Genomic DNA, 19,776 nt, shown 5'->3' with positions numbered 1-19,776 from the left:
AAAATGGTTTTGAAAGCTTGGCTTATGGATTCACCCTTCTTGTCTTTTAAAGGTTTAATCCAACCGTATTTACTGAATACATCAATACCCATAAGAAGATATCGATAGCCTTTGTTCCATTTACTGAACTTTTGCATTTCAACCAAATCTGCAGCCCATATTTCATCAATATGATTTACAATTATACGCCGCCGAGTAAAAATACGATTGATGGGTTTATGTAATTCGTCCACTAATTTTACTTTCCAGTTTATTTCACTCCACGGCTTTTTCCGTTTTTTGACTTCTTTTGTTTTACACTAAGACCTAATTTCTGTCTGGTATTAATTAACAATCGAGCTGTTTGTCCCCATTTTGGCATCTCTCCATAAGGTATTTGATCTAATGGTTTAACCATTTGACGATCGCAATCACCTTTGTTTTAACCCATATCACAACATATATCATGATAAGCAGCTATTTCATCTACTTTATCATAAGGCTTAACATTCCATTGTTTTACCTCTACATTTTTTTTATCATATACTAATTGTTGATCAAGTGGATTATAAGGTCCCATATATTTATATCGAGAAGGAGTCCATCCACCTTTTGGTTTTGGTGACTTTCCAATCATTTTATGAATGTGAACAGCACCGCCTTTGTAAAGTAGATTAATTGGATCATAAACACCAGAAGGAGCATACATTTCCATTGGATACCACTGTGAATAATCAATGTTACCACCACTTATCTTTTTACTCAAATCATCAGTAAAGCTGTCAAGAGCTTGATAGAGATATTTATTTGCTTTTTGTTTTATTTTATTCTTAGCGTAATCTGATTTGATAGCTTTTGCAGCACCTTGTCGAGCAAGATAAACTCTACTATTGCCTAATCCTTTTAGAACTATTTCACCAATTGAATGACTGCTGCCTACATCAAACAATGCTCCACCTTTTTTTAACGAATTTAGTTTTGGCTATACCACATTCAGCACAAGGGCACTTTAACATCAATCTACCATTTTTAGTTGGTTCATATATTTCACTTCCTGGAACACACTCAGTAGCTTTTTTCTGCTGTACACAATAAGACTTCACATATAAATATGTTAGATTATCGATGTAACTTATTTATTTTGAACAAATTTAGTTTTGGTTCTACCTCATTTAGCACAAGAGCACTTTAACATCATTCTACCATTTTTTGCTGGTTCATATCTTTCACTACCTTTCACACAATCATTAACTTTTTTTCTGCTTAACACAATCACTCTTCATATATAAATTACAAATTTTTGAAATAACTTGCAATGATTTTTTTAACAACAACAAACATGCGAAACATATGTATGAACTGCGGTTATGAAACGTATATGTGCACAATCCTTCGCAGTAAAGCACTATTTGAGCAATAGTGAAAATCAGACCTGAAAAAAATTTCAGGCCTGTACGGGATTCGAACCACCGTACAGGCCTGACATTTTTTTCAGGTCTGATTTTCACTATTGCTCAAATAGTGCTTTACTGCGAAGGATCGTGCACATATACGTTTCATAACCGCAGTTCATACATATGTTTCATATGTTTGTTGTTGTTTGATTTATCTTCTACGGGTTTATGTCGAATTAATTTGATGGCCTACTCCCAGTTGGCTTGTTAGCTCAATTGGTAGAGCGCTGCACTACTATCGCAGAGGTCAGTGGTTCGAATCCCGTACAGGCCTGGAATTTTTTTCAGGTCTGATTTTCACTATTGCTCAAATAGTGCTTTACTGCGAAGGATCGGGCACATATACGAATGATTTTTTTATTTTTCATAGTGTCATTTATATCGAACACTTCAAGAAGATCTTGATATGATTTACCTTTATTCGTCTCATTCAAGAAATACAAACAAAAATAAACACAAGTAGTTGTCATTAAATTTTTTATTTGGTTATTTTGATGGAGAAGAGTCAGATTCTTATTTTAGCATGATCAACAATTTCTTGAAGAGGTGGCATTCCAAATGAATCGAAGTAATTGATGACATTATCTTTAACGAAAGCTGTAACTCAATGTGATCCAGGCATATATGATGGATGAAGATTGTAAATGAAAAGAGCTTGTTTATGATTATGTGTTACTTTTTGGTCTCTACTTAAAACATTTATTGGAATTTTTAGATATTTACACCATTCAATAAGATCGAAATTTGTCATAGGAATTGTTTTATGAAATTGTGGCTTTACAAAACTGCTCCGACTATTGGAATTGAATTGAATGGACTGTTTGGTCCTAGAAGCAATCCTTGGCCTTTTTTTGGTTCTTTTTTTTTTTTTACCTCTACCAAGTTGAGTATTTGGCCAACTTCCGATACATGGAGGAGGTATTTGAGGCATATAAGCACCTAGTCGTGGAGCTCCTTTGCCGCCTTTTAGTGGTGGTCCTCCCATTTGTGGTGCTCGTTTACCAGAAATTAAATTCTTAACCAAATCAACAGCCATTGGAATACTAATTAAAGCAAGAATAGTACCAATTCCTGATTCCATTTGAGTCTTTGTTGGTTTGATGTGAACACCTTGTCCACTTTGTAGAGCACCTAAAATATCTCTTTTCTTTTTTTCAGTTAATAAATGTCTGTATTGAATAAGTTGATTTATTTTATTCTGTGGAATTAGAAAACTGCCTGTTTGAACACCTCTTCCAGAAATCTTTTTAACAACCTGAGAAGCACCTTCTGAAGCTAATCCAGCCGAAGCAGACAAACCTAATGTCTTTCTAACAGTTGGTAAAAGAGTTCTTCCCAAACTAAGAATTGATGTTAAAAGGCTGCCTCCAACTTGGTTTCTGATGTTTGTTTTAGTTAATTTTATATCCATTCCTTTTTTCATGTGTTTACTTTTTTGATATCATTTTGCTACTGTTGATGAAACTAAGAGTTTATCATTGCCAGTTAATGCGTTTGAGGCTAATCTCAATGTTATTGACTCTTTGTTTTTGTAAGCTTTACCTAGATTCCTTTTTTGATTTGGTGATAGTTTAACTTTGATTTCATATAACTGTGTCATATCTTATACTATATATGTTATACAATTTTGTATTATAAAACGTATTTAATTAAAAATACTAATTTAAAACAGATTAAAAACCCAATAATTCATTTAATCTTGAGAAAATATCTTGGTTATCATTTCTTTTATTTCATCAAGGTTGCTAGAACTCAAATGTGTCAATTCGTGTTTAAATCATCATCACCATATTCCAGTGTTTCCAATTTTTTAATAATTTGGATTTTCTTTCATCATCTTTAAAAGTTATTGCTAATTCTGTTATTGTTTTTGTTTTTTCATTCAGTCTTTCCAAAGGAAGAGGTATTATTTTTGTTTTTTCAATCAGTCTTTCCAAAGCATCAGTTATTGGTTTTGTTTTTGCTTTTGTTTTTTCATTCAGTATTTCCAAAACATCAGTTGATCTTTCGAAAATGTGAAATTCAGGAAAAACTGTGTGATAATGATAATCACAGTTATTGGCGAAATCATCATATATTCTTTGAACATTTCTTCTTCACTGTCATAAAATATTTTATATCCATCATAAAAACCTTTTTTATTCTTATATCCATCCAAAACTGTCTTATTCTTATGTCTCTAGTTTTATAGTTTTCAGAAATAAACTCATTTATCTTTTTTTTTATCAACTCACATTTTTCTTCATTGGCGAGTTCTCGCTTTTCGACCATTTATATTAATGAGCTTGATTATTTAGACAATCAGACAATCAACAATTCATTTCCAACTTAGTTTACGATGAGTTCTTTATTATATAACACAACAGCATTCACTGTATAAGGACTGTCTTCACGTGTTTGAGCATTCAGTTTATATCTAAAAATAAGCTTTTTAGGATCTTTTGTGACCTTTTCAGTTTGGCAAGTGAGACCGAAATAAATAACTCCGTAAAGAGAATTGAAATTGCTGAGATTAAGCTGCGCACCTGAGTTGTAATCATTCTTGCGCATTGTGTAACTCATCAAATCACTGAAGATTCTTAATTTGGATTCAGTATCGTTGTCTACTTCAGGATAAAATTCTCCATTATCATATTCTAAACGACAAGTCCAAAAAAAAGATGCATTGTTTCGACTAGCGTTGATGTTAAAAGTGTCATATTCATACGGATTAGCATCTTGATCATTGTCTTTAATTCGCTGAAGAAATACAAAGACATGCTTTGCATTGTCAATGGTTGGAGATATTTGGAAGAATCCTGATGAACTAGCGTTGAGTGTTTGTTCGAACATTTCTTGTCCATAAGTCCAGTATGGTTAAATTTCGTAAAGTCTGATTTAAACTGATTATAAAGACTATCTTTTGAAAGCAATCTTGGAACCCATAAAAAGAATCGATGGATAACACGAGCATCATCAACAGCAGCCAGTTTCCAGATGAGATTTGCATCATCTAACAGTGTTAATATAAATTGTAATTCAATTGAAGGTAACATACGATCTTCAAGCTCTTCGAAAAATAAATAACGGTTGAGAGGAATGATTACATTTGCATCATTATTTCCAGTTGTTAACAATCGTCGAGGTTCAAATCCAGTGTTTTGATTTGCATTATCTATTTCATAGTCTTTATCTAGGTACTATAAACTATTTTTAGCAACACTTCTTGACTAATCATCACTGTATTCAAGAAAATTCTTCAAATTTATAACTTTATGAAGATTGTCAGTATCGTAAATGATTTTACCTCCACTTTTGATAGTCATCTGTTTAATAAGTAAATGAGCACCATTGATTACTGTTGCACGATCTGCTCCATAAGGAGTACCACCAGCTAGCTTTTGAACCTGAAATTGGACGTCAAAGTAAGCATTGTACCAGTCGAAAAAACTTCTTCTATCATTGACGGTAAATTTGTAACCGACCTTGGACTGTGCCTGACCATTAGCTGGGATGCGAATAACCTTGTCTAGTTGAATTCTGGTTAATTCATTTCGTTGTAAATATTCGCTTGTTCTGGATGATATTATGTTTATACGTTACATTATTTTATCGTCTGATGATACCACTGCCACTTATCAACCGATTGAGAGTCATGAGTATTGATTCTTTTTCTCATTTTGGTGAGATCTTAGCAGAACTTTTTCATATAGTTTTTATTGGATTCAATGGTAAAGTTTTCTTATTTTGCATTCCACTTAGTTTTTTCATTATATAATCACCTGATTTATCAGAAACAGCTTTTCCAAGACGTTCTCCAGCATGTGAAACACCTGCATCAAGAGCTTTCTTAGCAAATGGTTTTACAACTGATTTTAAGATAGCTTTTATTGGTTTGAAGAAATTATCAATTATTATACCCGATCCTTTGTGCTTGGAAAGAAAACATCCTAATTTTGGATGATAAATCTTTTTAAACTCGATAGATCTCCTTATATTAATCAGTTATATTAATTTAGGTTGCTGGTTTTAATAGCAATGAAAAAGCTGTTTCTTGTCCATTCAAATCAATAATTCTTCGTTTTCCATCAGTGATATAGATGCGAATGCTTGATTTATTTTGTTCATTGGATTATAAGTAACTCTCTGTGGTTCAATAGTGAAACTGTATGATGGTTTAAGTACACTTGTACTAAAGCTGTAGACTATGTCTGTTTCTTGACCATCTATCATGCTCTCATCAATGAGATCACAATGACTGTTTAGAATACCAGTGTCTTGTGATAAATTGGAAATTTTTGGACCAACATGAGTTCCAGAACTTAGAGCAACTTTTTCAAAACCTATAAGCTCATTAAAACTACTACCTCTAAGATCAAGCTTATAATTATTAGCCAGTGCCAGCGTTATTTCCACTCAAAAAATTGTATCATCAAATCCTAATGTTATAGGATAATTACTACCATCCTTTGTTTGAGATTTAATGCAATAGTTGAAATTGTCATAACTCCATACACCAGCTGGTGGAGTGATTTCAGTGAAAGGTGTACCATTATTTTTACTGTATTTGAGCTTATGGTAATTTAGTAAACTGTTAGCATTGAACCATGTGAAACTCATGTTTATAATTTTATTAAGTCCAATAACGTACTCAAGATTGTCACTAGGAATCATAGGTTGAACAAAATGAGTTTTAAAATCTGATGGTTTTCCAGATTCGTTTCTGTAAGAGGTTAAAACAATTTCTCTTTCCATTATGTATTATAATTACATTATACCTTCAAATAGTTCTTTACAATTTTATTGTATTGGTTCTTGTTTATGGTTGATGTCCTCAAAAGAGTATCAAGAATAGCTTAACCTGTGTCTCTCATTTCGAGACTAGTATTGCCGGCTGTCATTTCACCAATGATAAGTTCAAGTTTTTTCAAAAGATGTTTGGGGATCGTTGAAAAACACAACATTACCTCCTTTTTGTTTTCTTCTTAAACCTTGTCCAGTCAATGTTAGATATCTTGTTTCATAATGTTTTATATACTGATTTAATACTCCTCTTGCATCATCAATTTGTTTGTTTCTCAATTGTCTTTCTGCTTAAGATATTTGTCCATTTTTAAATTTTAAAGCTACTTGTGTTTTTGAACCTTTCAGTTCATTTCTCTTATTATTCGCCTCATTAATAACCTCTCGGAGATAATATTTGGATCGTTTTGGAGTCATCATCTCTTGATTAAGAATCTTATCAACATTTTCGTAATCTAGAAGTCCCAGTTCACTTAGAACTTCTTTTTGATAGTTCTCATCATCCATTTCATAATTTGGGACTTCATCTTCATCATATTCAGGAGGTAGTTCATCTGGTTGTTCTTGAAAATATTGCGGATCAATATAAAACTCTTTATCACCCGATAAAACATCTTCATATGATGGTGGTTCGGGTGGAATCTAATTATCATTTTGTGGTAAAACCGTTTCATCAAAAAGATCACTAAGATTCATGTCTGTTACATCATCCTCAGCTTAAATACCATAATCAGGAACTTGACCTTTTTTTCTTTGTCGTTTTCTAACTGATGGCACATTTGTATTACTCTCAATGACTTCATCTAGTTTGCTTGTTGTTAGTTCAAATAATTCTGAATATGTTTTCTGACTTACCTTACGGCTGATATCATTTTTATCGATCGCATCATGGATACTGGTGATTTGTTTCCCAAGATTGGTTTTACTTTCCACTAGTTTCTTCCATTTTAGTAGACTCATATATGTTATAATTACATAAAACCAAGAGTTCAACTAAGAGTTCAACTAAAAGTCAAACTAAAGAATTAATCTATTTATATATTATAATGAGAATTTCTAATTACAATGTTAAAGATGATAATTCTGTTCATTTCAAGCATATATATGAATTCATGCCTGATAGATGTTTTAGGATGCTAATTTGTGGTCCAAGTGGCTCTGGTAAGACTAATTTACTCGTTGATATGATATATAGAACACTATTGTATTTTGATAAAATCTATCTTCATGCCAAAAGCCTTCAACAAAACAAGTATCAGCATTTGATGAAAACATTTGAGCCAATTTCAAAAGATGTAGGTAACCCATTATTGAGGCAATAAATGATGAAATTATTCTTGTATCTGAAATAGATGGTCAATCTCAGAAATTTGTTATATTTGATGACTTTTTAGGTGAAATAAAACAAAAACCATTAATTGAATATTTCGTAAGAGGAAGACACAAAAACTGCTCAGTTATTTATTTAAGCCAAAGTTATTTTAAAACACCAAAAGATATCAGACTGAACTGCAGCCATTTCTGTATTTATAATTTCCCAAGCAATAATGAACGAAATATGATATGTAGAGAAACAGGAGTTTTAAAAGATAAGTATCGCAAAGCAACAGAAGATCCTTATTCATTTCCGTATATTGATAAGCCGAGAAAGATAAATTTTTATGAACTTTAATGAGAATATATCAATCCATCTAATATATATAGATGAGTTATTTAAATGGATTACTTGATTACATGTCATCTAGTGGTGGCACTTCAATAGGCCAAAGAGGATTACCAGGAGTAGGATTCAAATTAACCGATTTTGGTGACTGTGACATGGAAAATAAACAACTTAAAAATTTGAAAAATCCAACTGATGATCAAGATGCTTGCACAAAATCTTTATGCTGACAAAACACGACCTATAACAAGCACTCTTGATATGCAAGAAAACAAAATGATTAATTTAAAAAATCCTTCAAATAAGAAAGATGCAGTCAATAAGCAATAAATTGATATTAGATTCTTGGAAACAAGTGGTGGAGATGTTTCAGGTAATATCGTTTTCACAAATAAAAGCCCATCATTGAGACATATTACAGGTCTTTCTGATGATCCTCTCTCTGGTACTGCTGCTGTTAATCTAAATAAATTCAATTCAGTTCTTCAAACAAAGGCTGATCTATCATTTGTGACCAATGGATTGAATGCTAAATTAGACGCAACAACATTCAACACTAAGATAGCTAAAAAATCAGACGCCACAAGATTACACGCTGAGTTGGCTAAAAAGGTTGATAAGGATTCCCTCATGCTTTTGGACGGTAGTCAAGCCATGACTGGTGAATTAGACATGTAAGACAACAAAATAATTAATTTTTCCAATCCTTCAAACAACAGAAATGCAGTTAATAAGCAATACCTCGAAGACAACTGCATAGTCGAGGACTCATCAAGCAAATTTGATTTGAAAGGAAAAGAAGCCGTCAACTCATATGCAGCAGATACTACAGAAACTAATCGTTTCTTCAGTAATCAAAACTCAGATATGGGGAAAAAACTTATGACATTTGATGAATGTTATTTAGCAGAACAAAGAGTTTTGAAATATGTTTTTTCTTGGACTTTAAATGATGATACTGAATCAACTACTAAAGGAAGAAAATTGCAAACAAGGTCAGGGAGTGAAGTCACTAAAAATTACCCAACAACGGGAAACTTTAAAGTAAGACAAAGAAGACTATTGGATATGCAAGAAATTTTACTGATGATAATGAAGCAATTAGTAAAAAATATGCTGATGACAAAGCCGTAAGTGAAGCTAATAAATATTTACCACTTACTGGTAGTCGATCTATGACAGGTTATCTGAACCTTAACAATAAAAAGCTATCATTTCATCAGCATCAATTGCAGCAGCTGGAACCGATCTTTGTTATAAATCTTATGTCGACACAGAGTTAGCCAAGAAGTATGAATTTTGTGTCTTCCACATTGAACAGGATGCGATGTCATTTTTTGATTACATTAATTCACGGCACCCCAACATAAAATTCACTTTCGAAAAAGAGCATGATAGTAAACTCTCCTTTCTTGATATATTTATCGACAACTCTTCGAATGATTGTGTTTTTTCAGATTTTCAAAAAAAATCCTACACTGGTCTCCTAACAAATTTCTTCAGTTTTATTCCATCATGCTACAAAATTGGCCTTATCCAAACTCTTATTGACCGTATCTACAAAATCAAGAACACCTCCTCCGGTCTTCAAAACGATGTTAAGAAACTTTCCGACACTTTAAAACGTAATTCTTTTCCTTCGCATATTATTGAAAGAGCTTTCAAGCGGTATCTTGATGGGTCCTACTCTCAAAATAGCATTAATGACAATAACACACGTTACTTTAAACTCCCTTTTGTCGGCTATTATTCTAAAATAGCGAACCTTAAACTTCGACAACTCACTAAGCGCTTTTGTAGATCGGACCTAAATATCAAACTAGTTTTCACTTCTTTAAAAATTAAAAACATGTTCAGTGTTAAAGATCGTACTCCTGAGGCTCTAAAATCCATGGTAGTTTATCAATTTTCTTGTGCGGGATGTAATTCCCATCATATTGGCGAAACTAGTCGCCACTTCTCTACTAGGATAAAGGAGCACACGGAAAGCGATAAAAACTCGCATATTTTTAAGCATTTTAACACATCTCCTTCTTGTACGAACAAATACTCCTTTTCTTGCTTTAGTATTCTGGATTCTGCCAACAACTCAATTGATTTAAAGCTCAAAGAAGCTTTTTATATAAATAAGATCAAACCTGAACTTAACAAACAATTACAGCATAATAACATTTTTCTAGCATTTTAGTGCACATCTTTAATTTCATGTTTGTTGTCATGCTGTAATTGGTACCCGCTTTTGTATTGCATCATACTGTAAATATTTTATTCATCTACTTGTCTGTTATATAATTACTCACGTTCAGTTACTCATTGATTGAAGATGGCATTAGCATGCCGAAACATATCTCTAAAAAAAGTTGTCTTTCTTACATTATTTGAATGGATTGAGAAAATTTTTACTATGTAACAAGACCAGACTTCATATATCATTCTTCGGGCAGAACTGGACGCATTCTATTCGACAAAAAAAACAACAAAGATATCAGACGATTCAGAATTTGTTCCTTCTGGTACACCCAAAGTCAAAGAATATCTCACAATAAAAGAACAAGGTTTTTAGATATACTCATTCAATTTTTTCTATACAGAAACTGTTAGAGGGACAATTTTAGTAAAAGTGCATCAAGATGACGTGGATCAGCCACCTTTATTCTCTGCTGATGCCTATTTACCTACAGCGGATAATACTTCTTATAATGCCATCACAATGATATATGCTCCACAAAATAATAAAAATTAATCATTCAATATACAAGCAGTAGTAGTGTGATGGTAGCTGGTGCATCATTAATCCCTGAAAAACTAACATAAAACAATTATATGAACAAAAGAAAAAGCATTTTCAATTGGAACCATATATCTGAACAAATCGATGAACATAGAAAAACTGAGATAAAAAAGTTGTTCAAATTTTATCATAAAAAGTATCGGAAATTCAAAGCCATGCTCTAAAACCTAAACAGAAAACATATCGCAACCCAGGTAACATCTGTTGGATTAGTAGTCGCTGGTACAGTAATAGGAGACGCAACAATGAATCCAATAGTCTTAGGAGCAGTCTCTGGCCCAGGAATCATTAAAAAGACATTTCTTGAATTGAAAAACTACAAAAAAAAGATTGAAATGTGCAAATTCTTCCTCACCTCATATCAAAAGATCCTAACTGAATTAAAATCTTATTTGAGAGGCCTCGAATTTGATGAGCATGTACTTCTGAACAATGTTAAAGTGATTGATGAATTGATAATTGATATGTGCCCATCAGCAGAAAAGTCTTCTGAAAAATATAATAAAATATTCATTGATTAATCACTGATTCAATTTCGTTTCCTATCAGATCTTGTAATTCATCCCAAAACTTTTCATATTTTTTAATGGTCTTCTTTGATTTCGAAGCTTCTATTTTATTTGGTAATAAATTCATCATATCAACAAGCTTACCAATTATAAACTTAACCGATATCATTCTTTTCTTGAACTTATTTGAGGTTTAAATTCGTCAATCAGACTAAAAACTTTCACAATTTTTTCAATGTTGTTTATATTTAATTGGATTCGAGTTTCATCACAAATATCATAGATGACATTTTCTATATAGTATTTTCTGTTATAGACTGCTTTTCTCATTTTATGCCTATTTTCATGGAAATCAATATACTTAGCATTATTTGTCAAATATGTACCTTTAACTTGTCCACAATTAACACAAACAAAAGAATTGGTGTCTAAATGAATATTCTTATCATCAAAACATTTTTCTTCAACAGGTTCATTTTTCAGATAACTTCATCACAGAAAGGACAGTCATATACTTCTGCATTTATGAGACCATCATGAATCTCTTTATTGCAATCCATATTTTTATTCTTTGTCGGACTCAGTGATTCACTTTTATTCATATCTATATTATATGAAGATGTTTTCTAAACGCAATTTTTCTTTAAGTGTTTTTAAAAGTTTGAAAACCGGTTTGAACCAGTTTGAATCCGCCAATTTGAATGTTGATGAGTCAGCAGTTTCGAATTTTGATGAGTCAGCTTTTGAAATGTTATTTGAATATAGTTTTTCAAATAAATTAACCAATCAATTTGCCAATCAATTGCTCGCTAACGCGAGATTGTCGCTGCGCTCCTCAGTATTCGTCGCTTGGCTCCTCAATAAATAAAAAAAAAAAGAGTCCGAGCTCGCTAACGCGAGATCGTCGCTGCGCTTCTTAATAAATAAAATGAGCTCACCTATCATGCATTCAATATCGCGTAATTTGAATGGAAAATACTGCGCAATATTGAATTCATGATGGGTGAGCTCCAAGCCCCAATTACTATCCTACTGTCCCCAGAGAGCTAAAAACACTAACAAGATCACTGAAGAAGGGCTAACGCTCGGAACGTCAGCTTTTAAACTATTTGCGGTGGCCAAACTACGTTATCAATTCAGTCGATAAAACCCAAATTACTTTGTAACTCAACGCAACACCTTAGCATCTTCAGAATTTTTCTCCCTTTAACCGGAAGTTACATTGTTGTCCTTGACACTAACGTACTCAAAACTCAAGAGGTTCATAACTTTCTTATATTATTCCCTAGATGGGCGGAAATATCGGTCAGCGTCTGATCTGCAAACCTTGGAGATCCTACGCCGAAGACCTCATGGAAGCACCAAAGGCACGAGGAATTTATACCATAGGGTACAACTGCCAATATATCTACGTGGGTCATTCGAAAAACATCCGAACGCGGCTCCAGCAACATAAACACGGCAAGTTGAGGGTTGATAAATTCATTAAAGGACAATTCAGTTCAAATGGCGGGATAAATTTACAAATTAAATGGATGAAAGACTCACAAAGTGCTTGTAATGAGGGTCACTACCTTAACTGTATTGAGAAGAGTCAGGGGTACTGGCCAAAATACAACATGAAGGAAGGTAATACATGCAAATGAAGTCGTCTTGCGTATCTGAGACAAAGGAATCAAAACTAGCTTTTAATGTGTTTCGGATTAGTCATGCATGACAATCTCTTAAAAACTATGTTATGTAAACTAAAGATAGCTTAGGGAGGTAATTTTGTCTCGGGTATTGGTCAAAATACAACAAGAAACGTGGCAATAATTGCAACTGAACTCGTCTTGTATATCTGAGACAAAGGAAACAAAACTAGCTATTTAATGTGAACCTTGTTCCAGATTAGTCATGATAATCTCTTAAAATATGCGATATGTAAACTAAAGTTTCTTAGTGATATAGTTTCGTCTAGCTCAAAGCTTCTGTATGTGGATATATTTACTTCATTGTATTGTTCAGATTTAGAAATCTTGTACAAGTAATCGAGTTTTGCAATAGCGATTCTCAAATAAACGACTAGGAGTATACAGCAAGATGATGGATATAAATTTCTTCATTTTCACTCGTCGGCTTGCCGTTGCTTATTATATATAGAACAGTTTAATCAATCTTGCTCGTGTGGGTTATGTTATAGTTGACTAAAACCACTTTTAATCCAACTACCCGTGGCGTAAGTTTCCTTCAAATATCGTTAGGCTTTCTACTAAGTTTCGCACTCCAAGCATATGGCTCATAGGCTGTATTTACCTTTTCTCTGAGCTCCATTGAATTATTCATTTTTTTTTCGGTGCACAGATTTTCCTCCAGACTTTTTGCGATAAAAATGTCAGTCAAGAAGCGCGGACGCTTTCTAAGAATACAATCCATTAGACCGTTTGCGAGAAAAGACGGAAAGATTATTCACACATAAATGGTCAAGCTATCAACAATCAATAAATGCATGGAAATTTTTCAGACTAAACTGCGTCAATTTACGAGCAAAGAAGGAAGAAATCTTGGTGCTGGGGCTAGTAAACAAGATATTCATTTAGTACTAAATAACTCTCTATTTTCTATGAAGCTCCGATGTCAGCCGCAATAAACATTTTACAACTGTATCCGTCTAGCTGTTGATTGACAAAAAACTTTTCATCGATCTTCCGGCGTAGCAACTCACGAAAATCTAGAAGCCGCTGGGTGTGTGACTGCATAGCTTTGGACTAGACCGATGCAATAAATTTTCTCTAGCATGTACTCAAAAAATTACTATACTCCATGATCCAGTTTTGTAGCAATGCTTTATCCAGGGCTCCATCGTGTTCATAACTTAGTTTAAAAGGATGGATAAACGCTTAAGTGGGGTTATGGAATTCAGACCTTTTGTCCCCTACCGAAGGTAGGTAGATCCCAGGGACAAAATCAAAATTGTCCTCCTTTTCAATTATTCGACACATTGCAGGAACTGCAATTTCCAAGAACGTGCGACACTTGTAGAAGATTTACAGTGTTTCGAAACTCATCCGCAAATTCTCGAGGAATGTAAAGTTTGTCTGAGCGACCCTGAGGGCAAAGAAATGTCTAGTTCCTGTTCTGTTTGGAAAGATCAATGGACCTTTTGATGTCCCATAACGTGCCTCGGGAATGGACAGTCCCGTTAACTGGTATACTGCGCATGCTTGGCATGATTTCAGTTGTAGAGGAGCTGTATAGAACTCAGATCTCATCCTATGCCTTCTGACAAGCACTTTTTCCATCAATGGAATTCCTCCAAGACCATTTTTCAGGCTGAGTATACACTGTTAGAATCGGTACTTTTGGCCCTTTCCAGATTTTGTTACGGTATTCCAATTAGATTTCAGTAGTTAAGTATTACGTCATCACCGATGAGTTGTCGATATCCCTCGTATCCCGGACATTTTTGCACGGCACGTGACATACACGCGTAGCCGAAATATCCTCTGAAAATGTAACCAACACCACATGACTCTATTGTTCCGCAAAACATGAGTGTGGGAAATGCATTCTAGTAAAGACCTTAGAGTGTTGGGATACTTGAGTAGAAAGGAAAGTCACACACAGTTGCAAGCACAATGCCTGAAAACGCATATCGAAGGCAGAAGATTTTACCACATTGCGTAAAGCTGGTGAAAGATCATAACTTCCTGTTTCATAACGTACAGCTGGTAGAGGATCGTAAGTTACTTCTCTTGGAACAAGACAGTTACTAGAGATGGAAACCAAGCCTGAGAAAAGCAAAAGGTATAAGTGTGGTAACACCAAATAAAACGATAATTTTTAATTTTACGACGTAAGCACAAAGTTACAATTCTTGTCTTCCCGCGCAAGCAGTCTTGGGTGCAGTGTTACAACAGTTGCGATTGCCAGCGGTCGCTCTGTCCTCCCCCCCCCAAGTGAGTCAATAAGACGAACGACAACCTAAAAAACAACCTGAATGAACCTAGATCACAAACAACAAACAGTTTTCATGAAAGGGCTACAAGTGTTCTCAGTTAGATCAGAACTCAAAATCGCTTTCTTTAAACAGATTCCTCCAACACGCATAACTTTGCGGCAGGTCGCATCAGGGTTCCGTTAGGAGTTTTCGCTTCTGCCATACAAACTCTACCATCCTTCCCAGGGAATGTCTTTAGAACTCGTCACAATAGAATTTGCATGATCTTGTATTTGAGTGTGATGATGACGAAGCGCTTTAAAAATGTTTGTGTATGATGCGAATGAGATTATCAAGCAGGATGCTATAACTACAAAGCCGTACCACAGTGTTATATGGTAATCTAAACTTTAGAATATGGCAACAACACCAGACGCAATCCAAAAGGTAGTTAGAACGACATATACGCGCTTTATAGTTACAATTTGTCTGTATGTCAACCCTAACAACAGGGCTTGAAGCCTATCCACGCTTATTGCCGTCATCGTCAACAAAGATACTGAACATAGGGCAGAGATTGATATGACGGTTGCGTGGTATGTCCACTGACAAAGACTCCAGTGTTCGTAAAAGTAGGACATCCAATGGAGGGTAGCCAGAGGATGGACGACAAGGCCAACCAGCAGATCTGTTGTTGCTAGGCAACGATAAAAGAGTTTGGACGGCGGATGAAGAGACGATTCCTTGTGAAGAGCAACAAGGATAAGAGAATTCCCAAGAAATGTTGTGATGGATAACAGAATGTGGAATGTTGACGTATAATAAGCGTGCTGTTGTATTGCACTTGCGATTGACTGGGAGCATCGCAGTTCTGGAACGCTTTTAGTTGGTGTCTCACCTTCTGTTGAATGTGCTGTCGCCATCTTCCTGCCGCTAATCTGAAGGGGTCCTTTGTTTTTCCCAGCAGCAGGTCATCTATTATAGCAACGAGAAATATCTCATCTCCATAGCACCCAACCGTCCCTTTTTACGTAAAACCTACTTTCCCCGTGGATGTTAGAAGAACTACTTTTTCGATAGTGTTCACTAACTTAAAACGAGCATAAGAATGAACCGCTTGTTCTGTTACAATTTTTTTGTGTGTGTTTACCTTGCACTTATGATCAACCAAGAGAGGAAACATCCTTCCGACAATACGCAAATTTTGTGACATCTGCTCTCACTTTGTGCCTTAAAAGTCCTGGAATAGACGCAAAATCGTACATTTTATTTCACTTAGCTAATGTCATATTAACGCGTAATTTAAGTGGCTAAAGGGCGATTTACTGAACACCGAGTTGAATAATTTTAATATCTGGCTAGACTCCCTGCCGGAACATTTCCTTTCCAATTTTTTCTACACAATTACCTCAAATAGCGCCCTACTTATTAGCAAACAATGGTGTGGACTACAACAAGCTGTCAATTTTAGTCGTTGCAACTTGAATTAAGAGCGAATTTAGCGTTACGAGTTCATTCAAAATGCAAACTTTAAGACATCAGTGGTTTTATTGTTTGACAATTCAACAGGATGGAAACTTTCTTGATCCTAATTTGAACAATGAAAGAGGTATTTGCATTAGCTTTGATCTTATGCCAGGTGACTCCGAGTGTTGACAGTGTTTCCAAATGTTAGAAAATTGTGAATTTAAACGTGTTCCTTTCAATAAAGTTGTTTGAGACGACTAGGGGGTGGGGTTGATTTGCATTTAAACCGCCATACAGAAGCTTTGTTTTTTGCCTACCGCGGATTCATTATTCGGTCAAATTTTGTTGGCGCTGCATCCAGTTTCCTTTTTCAATCATCAGTTCTTTTTTCAGGCTACGAAATCTTTCCCTTACAAAATTATGAAATTCGTATTCTATTTGCAGATGTTTCCTCATTATATTTTGTACTTCTAGAGAAGGTCCTTTCTTATTCATGGTTCTGGTAGATGTCATCTTCGAATTGAGATAATCGTCTGGAAATAGATAACAATTAATTTAGAAAAATAAAAAAAGGAAACCAGAAGGAACAAAAACATTACGATAAGGCAACGAGAACTCAAAGTTAAAATAAGCAAACTACTTAGAGCGTGGGAAAACGTGGACAACCAATGGGCGACAGGGTTTAGCTTTGAATCTGATTGGTTAGATGTAGGACGCGAGTTTTCATGAAAAAGATGAATTGATCAAGGATTGACACAGAATACCGAAGCAAGCCTTTTTTTTAATAAGAGATCGCACCGGAGACCAAACTCCCCCTATCAATCTCTGTCGCTTGAGAAAGTAAAAGAGCAATTTAATATCAGACATCTCTTTCCTTTCTCCATTGTATTTTGATATGCACTAACCTGGCCTCTTGTAGATCTCTAGTACACCCGTGAAAAATTCAGGTAAAAGTTTCTCAAGAACAGACAGAAAATCTTCCAACTCCTCAGTAACACCAACCACCAAAATATTTTCTATGACGTTCGTCTTGGCCTGTTCAAGTGCCCGATTTGTTGCTTTCCTTGACCTAGCTACAAAGATAAATGATCAGATGGAAAACAGTGTAAAGGCCGATTTTGCATTTCAGGGCGCTTTTAGGCAAAAAATTAACATGTCAGAAGGATCAAATTCTCACAAGCGCTGTACGTGTAATTGTTTATCTAACCCGGTTAGAGAGGTATTAGTAATACTAATATGATCCAAGACTACTGAAGTACTGATTTTATCTTCACTACGCAAGGGGATATTTCCTTCTTGGTAAAAATATTTTAAGACAAAGAAGTAATTCATGATCGTCCCTCCAAAGCAATTTATAATGTGTGTCGATATATTGATCAGCTCAGCCGCGGTGCATGCAGAGAAAGCTAGCCCTAAGCATAATACGTAGCGTTGAAATATGTATTGGAAAGTTAATACTTGTAAGAGAACGTACTTAAAGAATAAAACATCGTACTTACCACGGCTCTGACTTTGAACGCTTTGTTGCTTAAAGAATCAAACATCGTACTTACCACGGCTCTGACTTTGAACGCTTTGTTGCTTAAAGAATCAAACATCGTACTTACCACAGCTCTTACTTGGAACTTTTTGTTGCTTTGTAAAGAGAAGCGGTAAACTTTAGAATTAATAGTAAAAGTATATGTCTGTTAAGTTTATATCACATGTGGCTAATCTCAGCCCACCCATGAGATGGCGAAATGAAGGGTTCTCCCCTCTGACCACATGGTCTAGATACGCTTTTGATCTGAGGGAAAGGGAGTTTGACCATCAATTTGGTCGGGTTGTACGGCGCACTTCTTGAAACCTTAGGCGTATCATTCTTTTGCGGTCTTGTTCAAGAAGAAATCCACAGAGATGCTTAGGTAAGGAGCTTAGGTAAGAAGCTCGGTAAAATTTGCGGGAGCCATTTTAGAATTTGTGTTTCCTTCGGACAACCGACCGACAGAGGATTCAAAAAACATCTCGAGAATGTTTTTTAAGGATAGAAGCTTTCAAGAGGGGAATAATCCATATTTCCTGACAACTAGCGAGAACATTTTCCTCACCATCTTCCACTGCTAGTAAAATAATTAAAATAGAGTATCTAACTGGAAACTGCCTCATTTATTCTTCAAAACTTCAGTGAACAAAGAGAGTATTCATTTTCGTTTTGTCAAAGAATTAATTTACTAATATCTTTATGCTTACCATTTTTATAAACTCCTGATGCTAATTTGCACTTACTTCAAACTTAACCGACTGAGATAAACAGTTGGTGGTGTCCCCACCATTTTTTCGGAAATAAGTAGGCCACATTTTAATATAATCATTCTTTAGAAAGAAATTTGATGACAAATGTCAGGGCAAATGAGAGTCTAATGGAAAAAGGGTCAGTGGTTATTGAAGTACCCTCTTACCAGTAGTTAACACGTTAAATTGTTCCTGGTTTCTATTGAGTTTCTCGTGGGCTAATCTAGGTCAATCATTTGTCCAAATCTAACCCCTCGTGAAATAAACGCAAACATAAAAAAAGTAACAAACATCAAAGAAGATTAAAAATATTATGGTTACCATCTAGATTAACTCTTCATGGACACGCCAGTTAAATGATACCAATGAGATAAAAATTTGTGGTAGACACCATTGTTGAGTAATAAAACTAATTCTTTTTTTTCCCATGAAACAGGAATTTTGATGATTATTTCTGGGGCGAAATTCAGTAAGCGCTGAAAAATTTATTAACTCATTGTCCCGGTACCATTCAAGATGTACTGTCAGTTAATTAGAATGACTTATGTCATCCTGGAGTTGACTCCGTTGGAGCTATTCCTGAGAGAGAAAGCGAAGACTGAGATTTCACGGAATTGCCAGCCTCAGGTTCCCAAGAATCGTTTCCTCTTCCAAATCGGTACACTAACCAACTCTCCTGAGAGAAAATTTTTACATCTTTCACAACTCGACTTACAGATTGTACAATGTCTATGAATAAATACTGCAGGAATGTAGCTATGTCAATATTACTAAAAACGTAAACTCTTGTATTGATGGTTTAGCAGTTGCTGATTTATAAAGAAGACGAAATTTGCCTTGGGGCAATCAATACCGAGAAAAGAGGACGACACGGTTCATTTGGCTAGGTTGCAAAATGAAGGCGAAAAATAATCTAACAAGAAGTTGAACTAATCTGTTCA

The 19,776-nt window shown here is 34.8% G+C and overlaps 1 protein-coding gene, 1 non-coding gene and 2 pseudogenes across 3 annotated transcripts in view; 2 read left to right on the top strand and 2 right to left on the bottom strand.

Annotated features, from left to right (window-relative positions):
- Positions 1-13,288, top strand: part of LOC148720451 (uncharacterized) — a 28,572-nt gene extending 15,284 nt beyond the window's left edge. Inside the window, exons 4-5 of one of the 2 annotated variants that reach the window (XM_088738930.1) lie at positions 7,313-7,376; positions 12,468-12,595. In XM_088738930.1, coding sequence (XP_088595056.1) covers positions 7,313-7,355 — 43 coding nt within the window. In that variant the 3' untranslated portion in view covers positions 7,356-7,376; positions 12,468-12,595. Of the gene's footprint in view, positions 1-7,312; positions 7,377-12,467 lie in introns of both variants that reach the window. The other variant, XM_088738929.1, reaches the window with a different exon arrangement.
- On the top strand, positions 1,635-1,707 carry Trnas-acu (transfer RNA serine (anticodon ACU)). The gene has a single exon. It is a non-coding gene; the product is annotated as a tRNA-Ser (tRNA).
- LOC148720452 (uncharacterized) lies at positions 3,735-4,993 on the bottom strand (annotated as a pseudogene).
- Positions 13,289-13,833: 545 nt separating the features above from the next.
- LOC148720450 (uncharacterized) lies at positions 13,834-18,876 on the bottom strand (annotated as a pseudogene).
- Positions 18,877-19,776: the final 900 nt, after the last annotated feature.

Source organism: Stylophora pistillata, chromosome 11 (assembly GCF_964205215.1).
Source record: "Stylophora pistillata chromosome 11, jaStyPist1.2, whole genome shotgun sequence".
NCBI classification, from domain to species: Eukaryota; Metazoa; Cnidaria; class Anthozoa; order Scleractinia; family Pocilloporidae; genus Stylophora; species Stylophora pistillata.
This window is presented reverse-complemented; position numbering and strand designations above follow the sequence as displayed.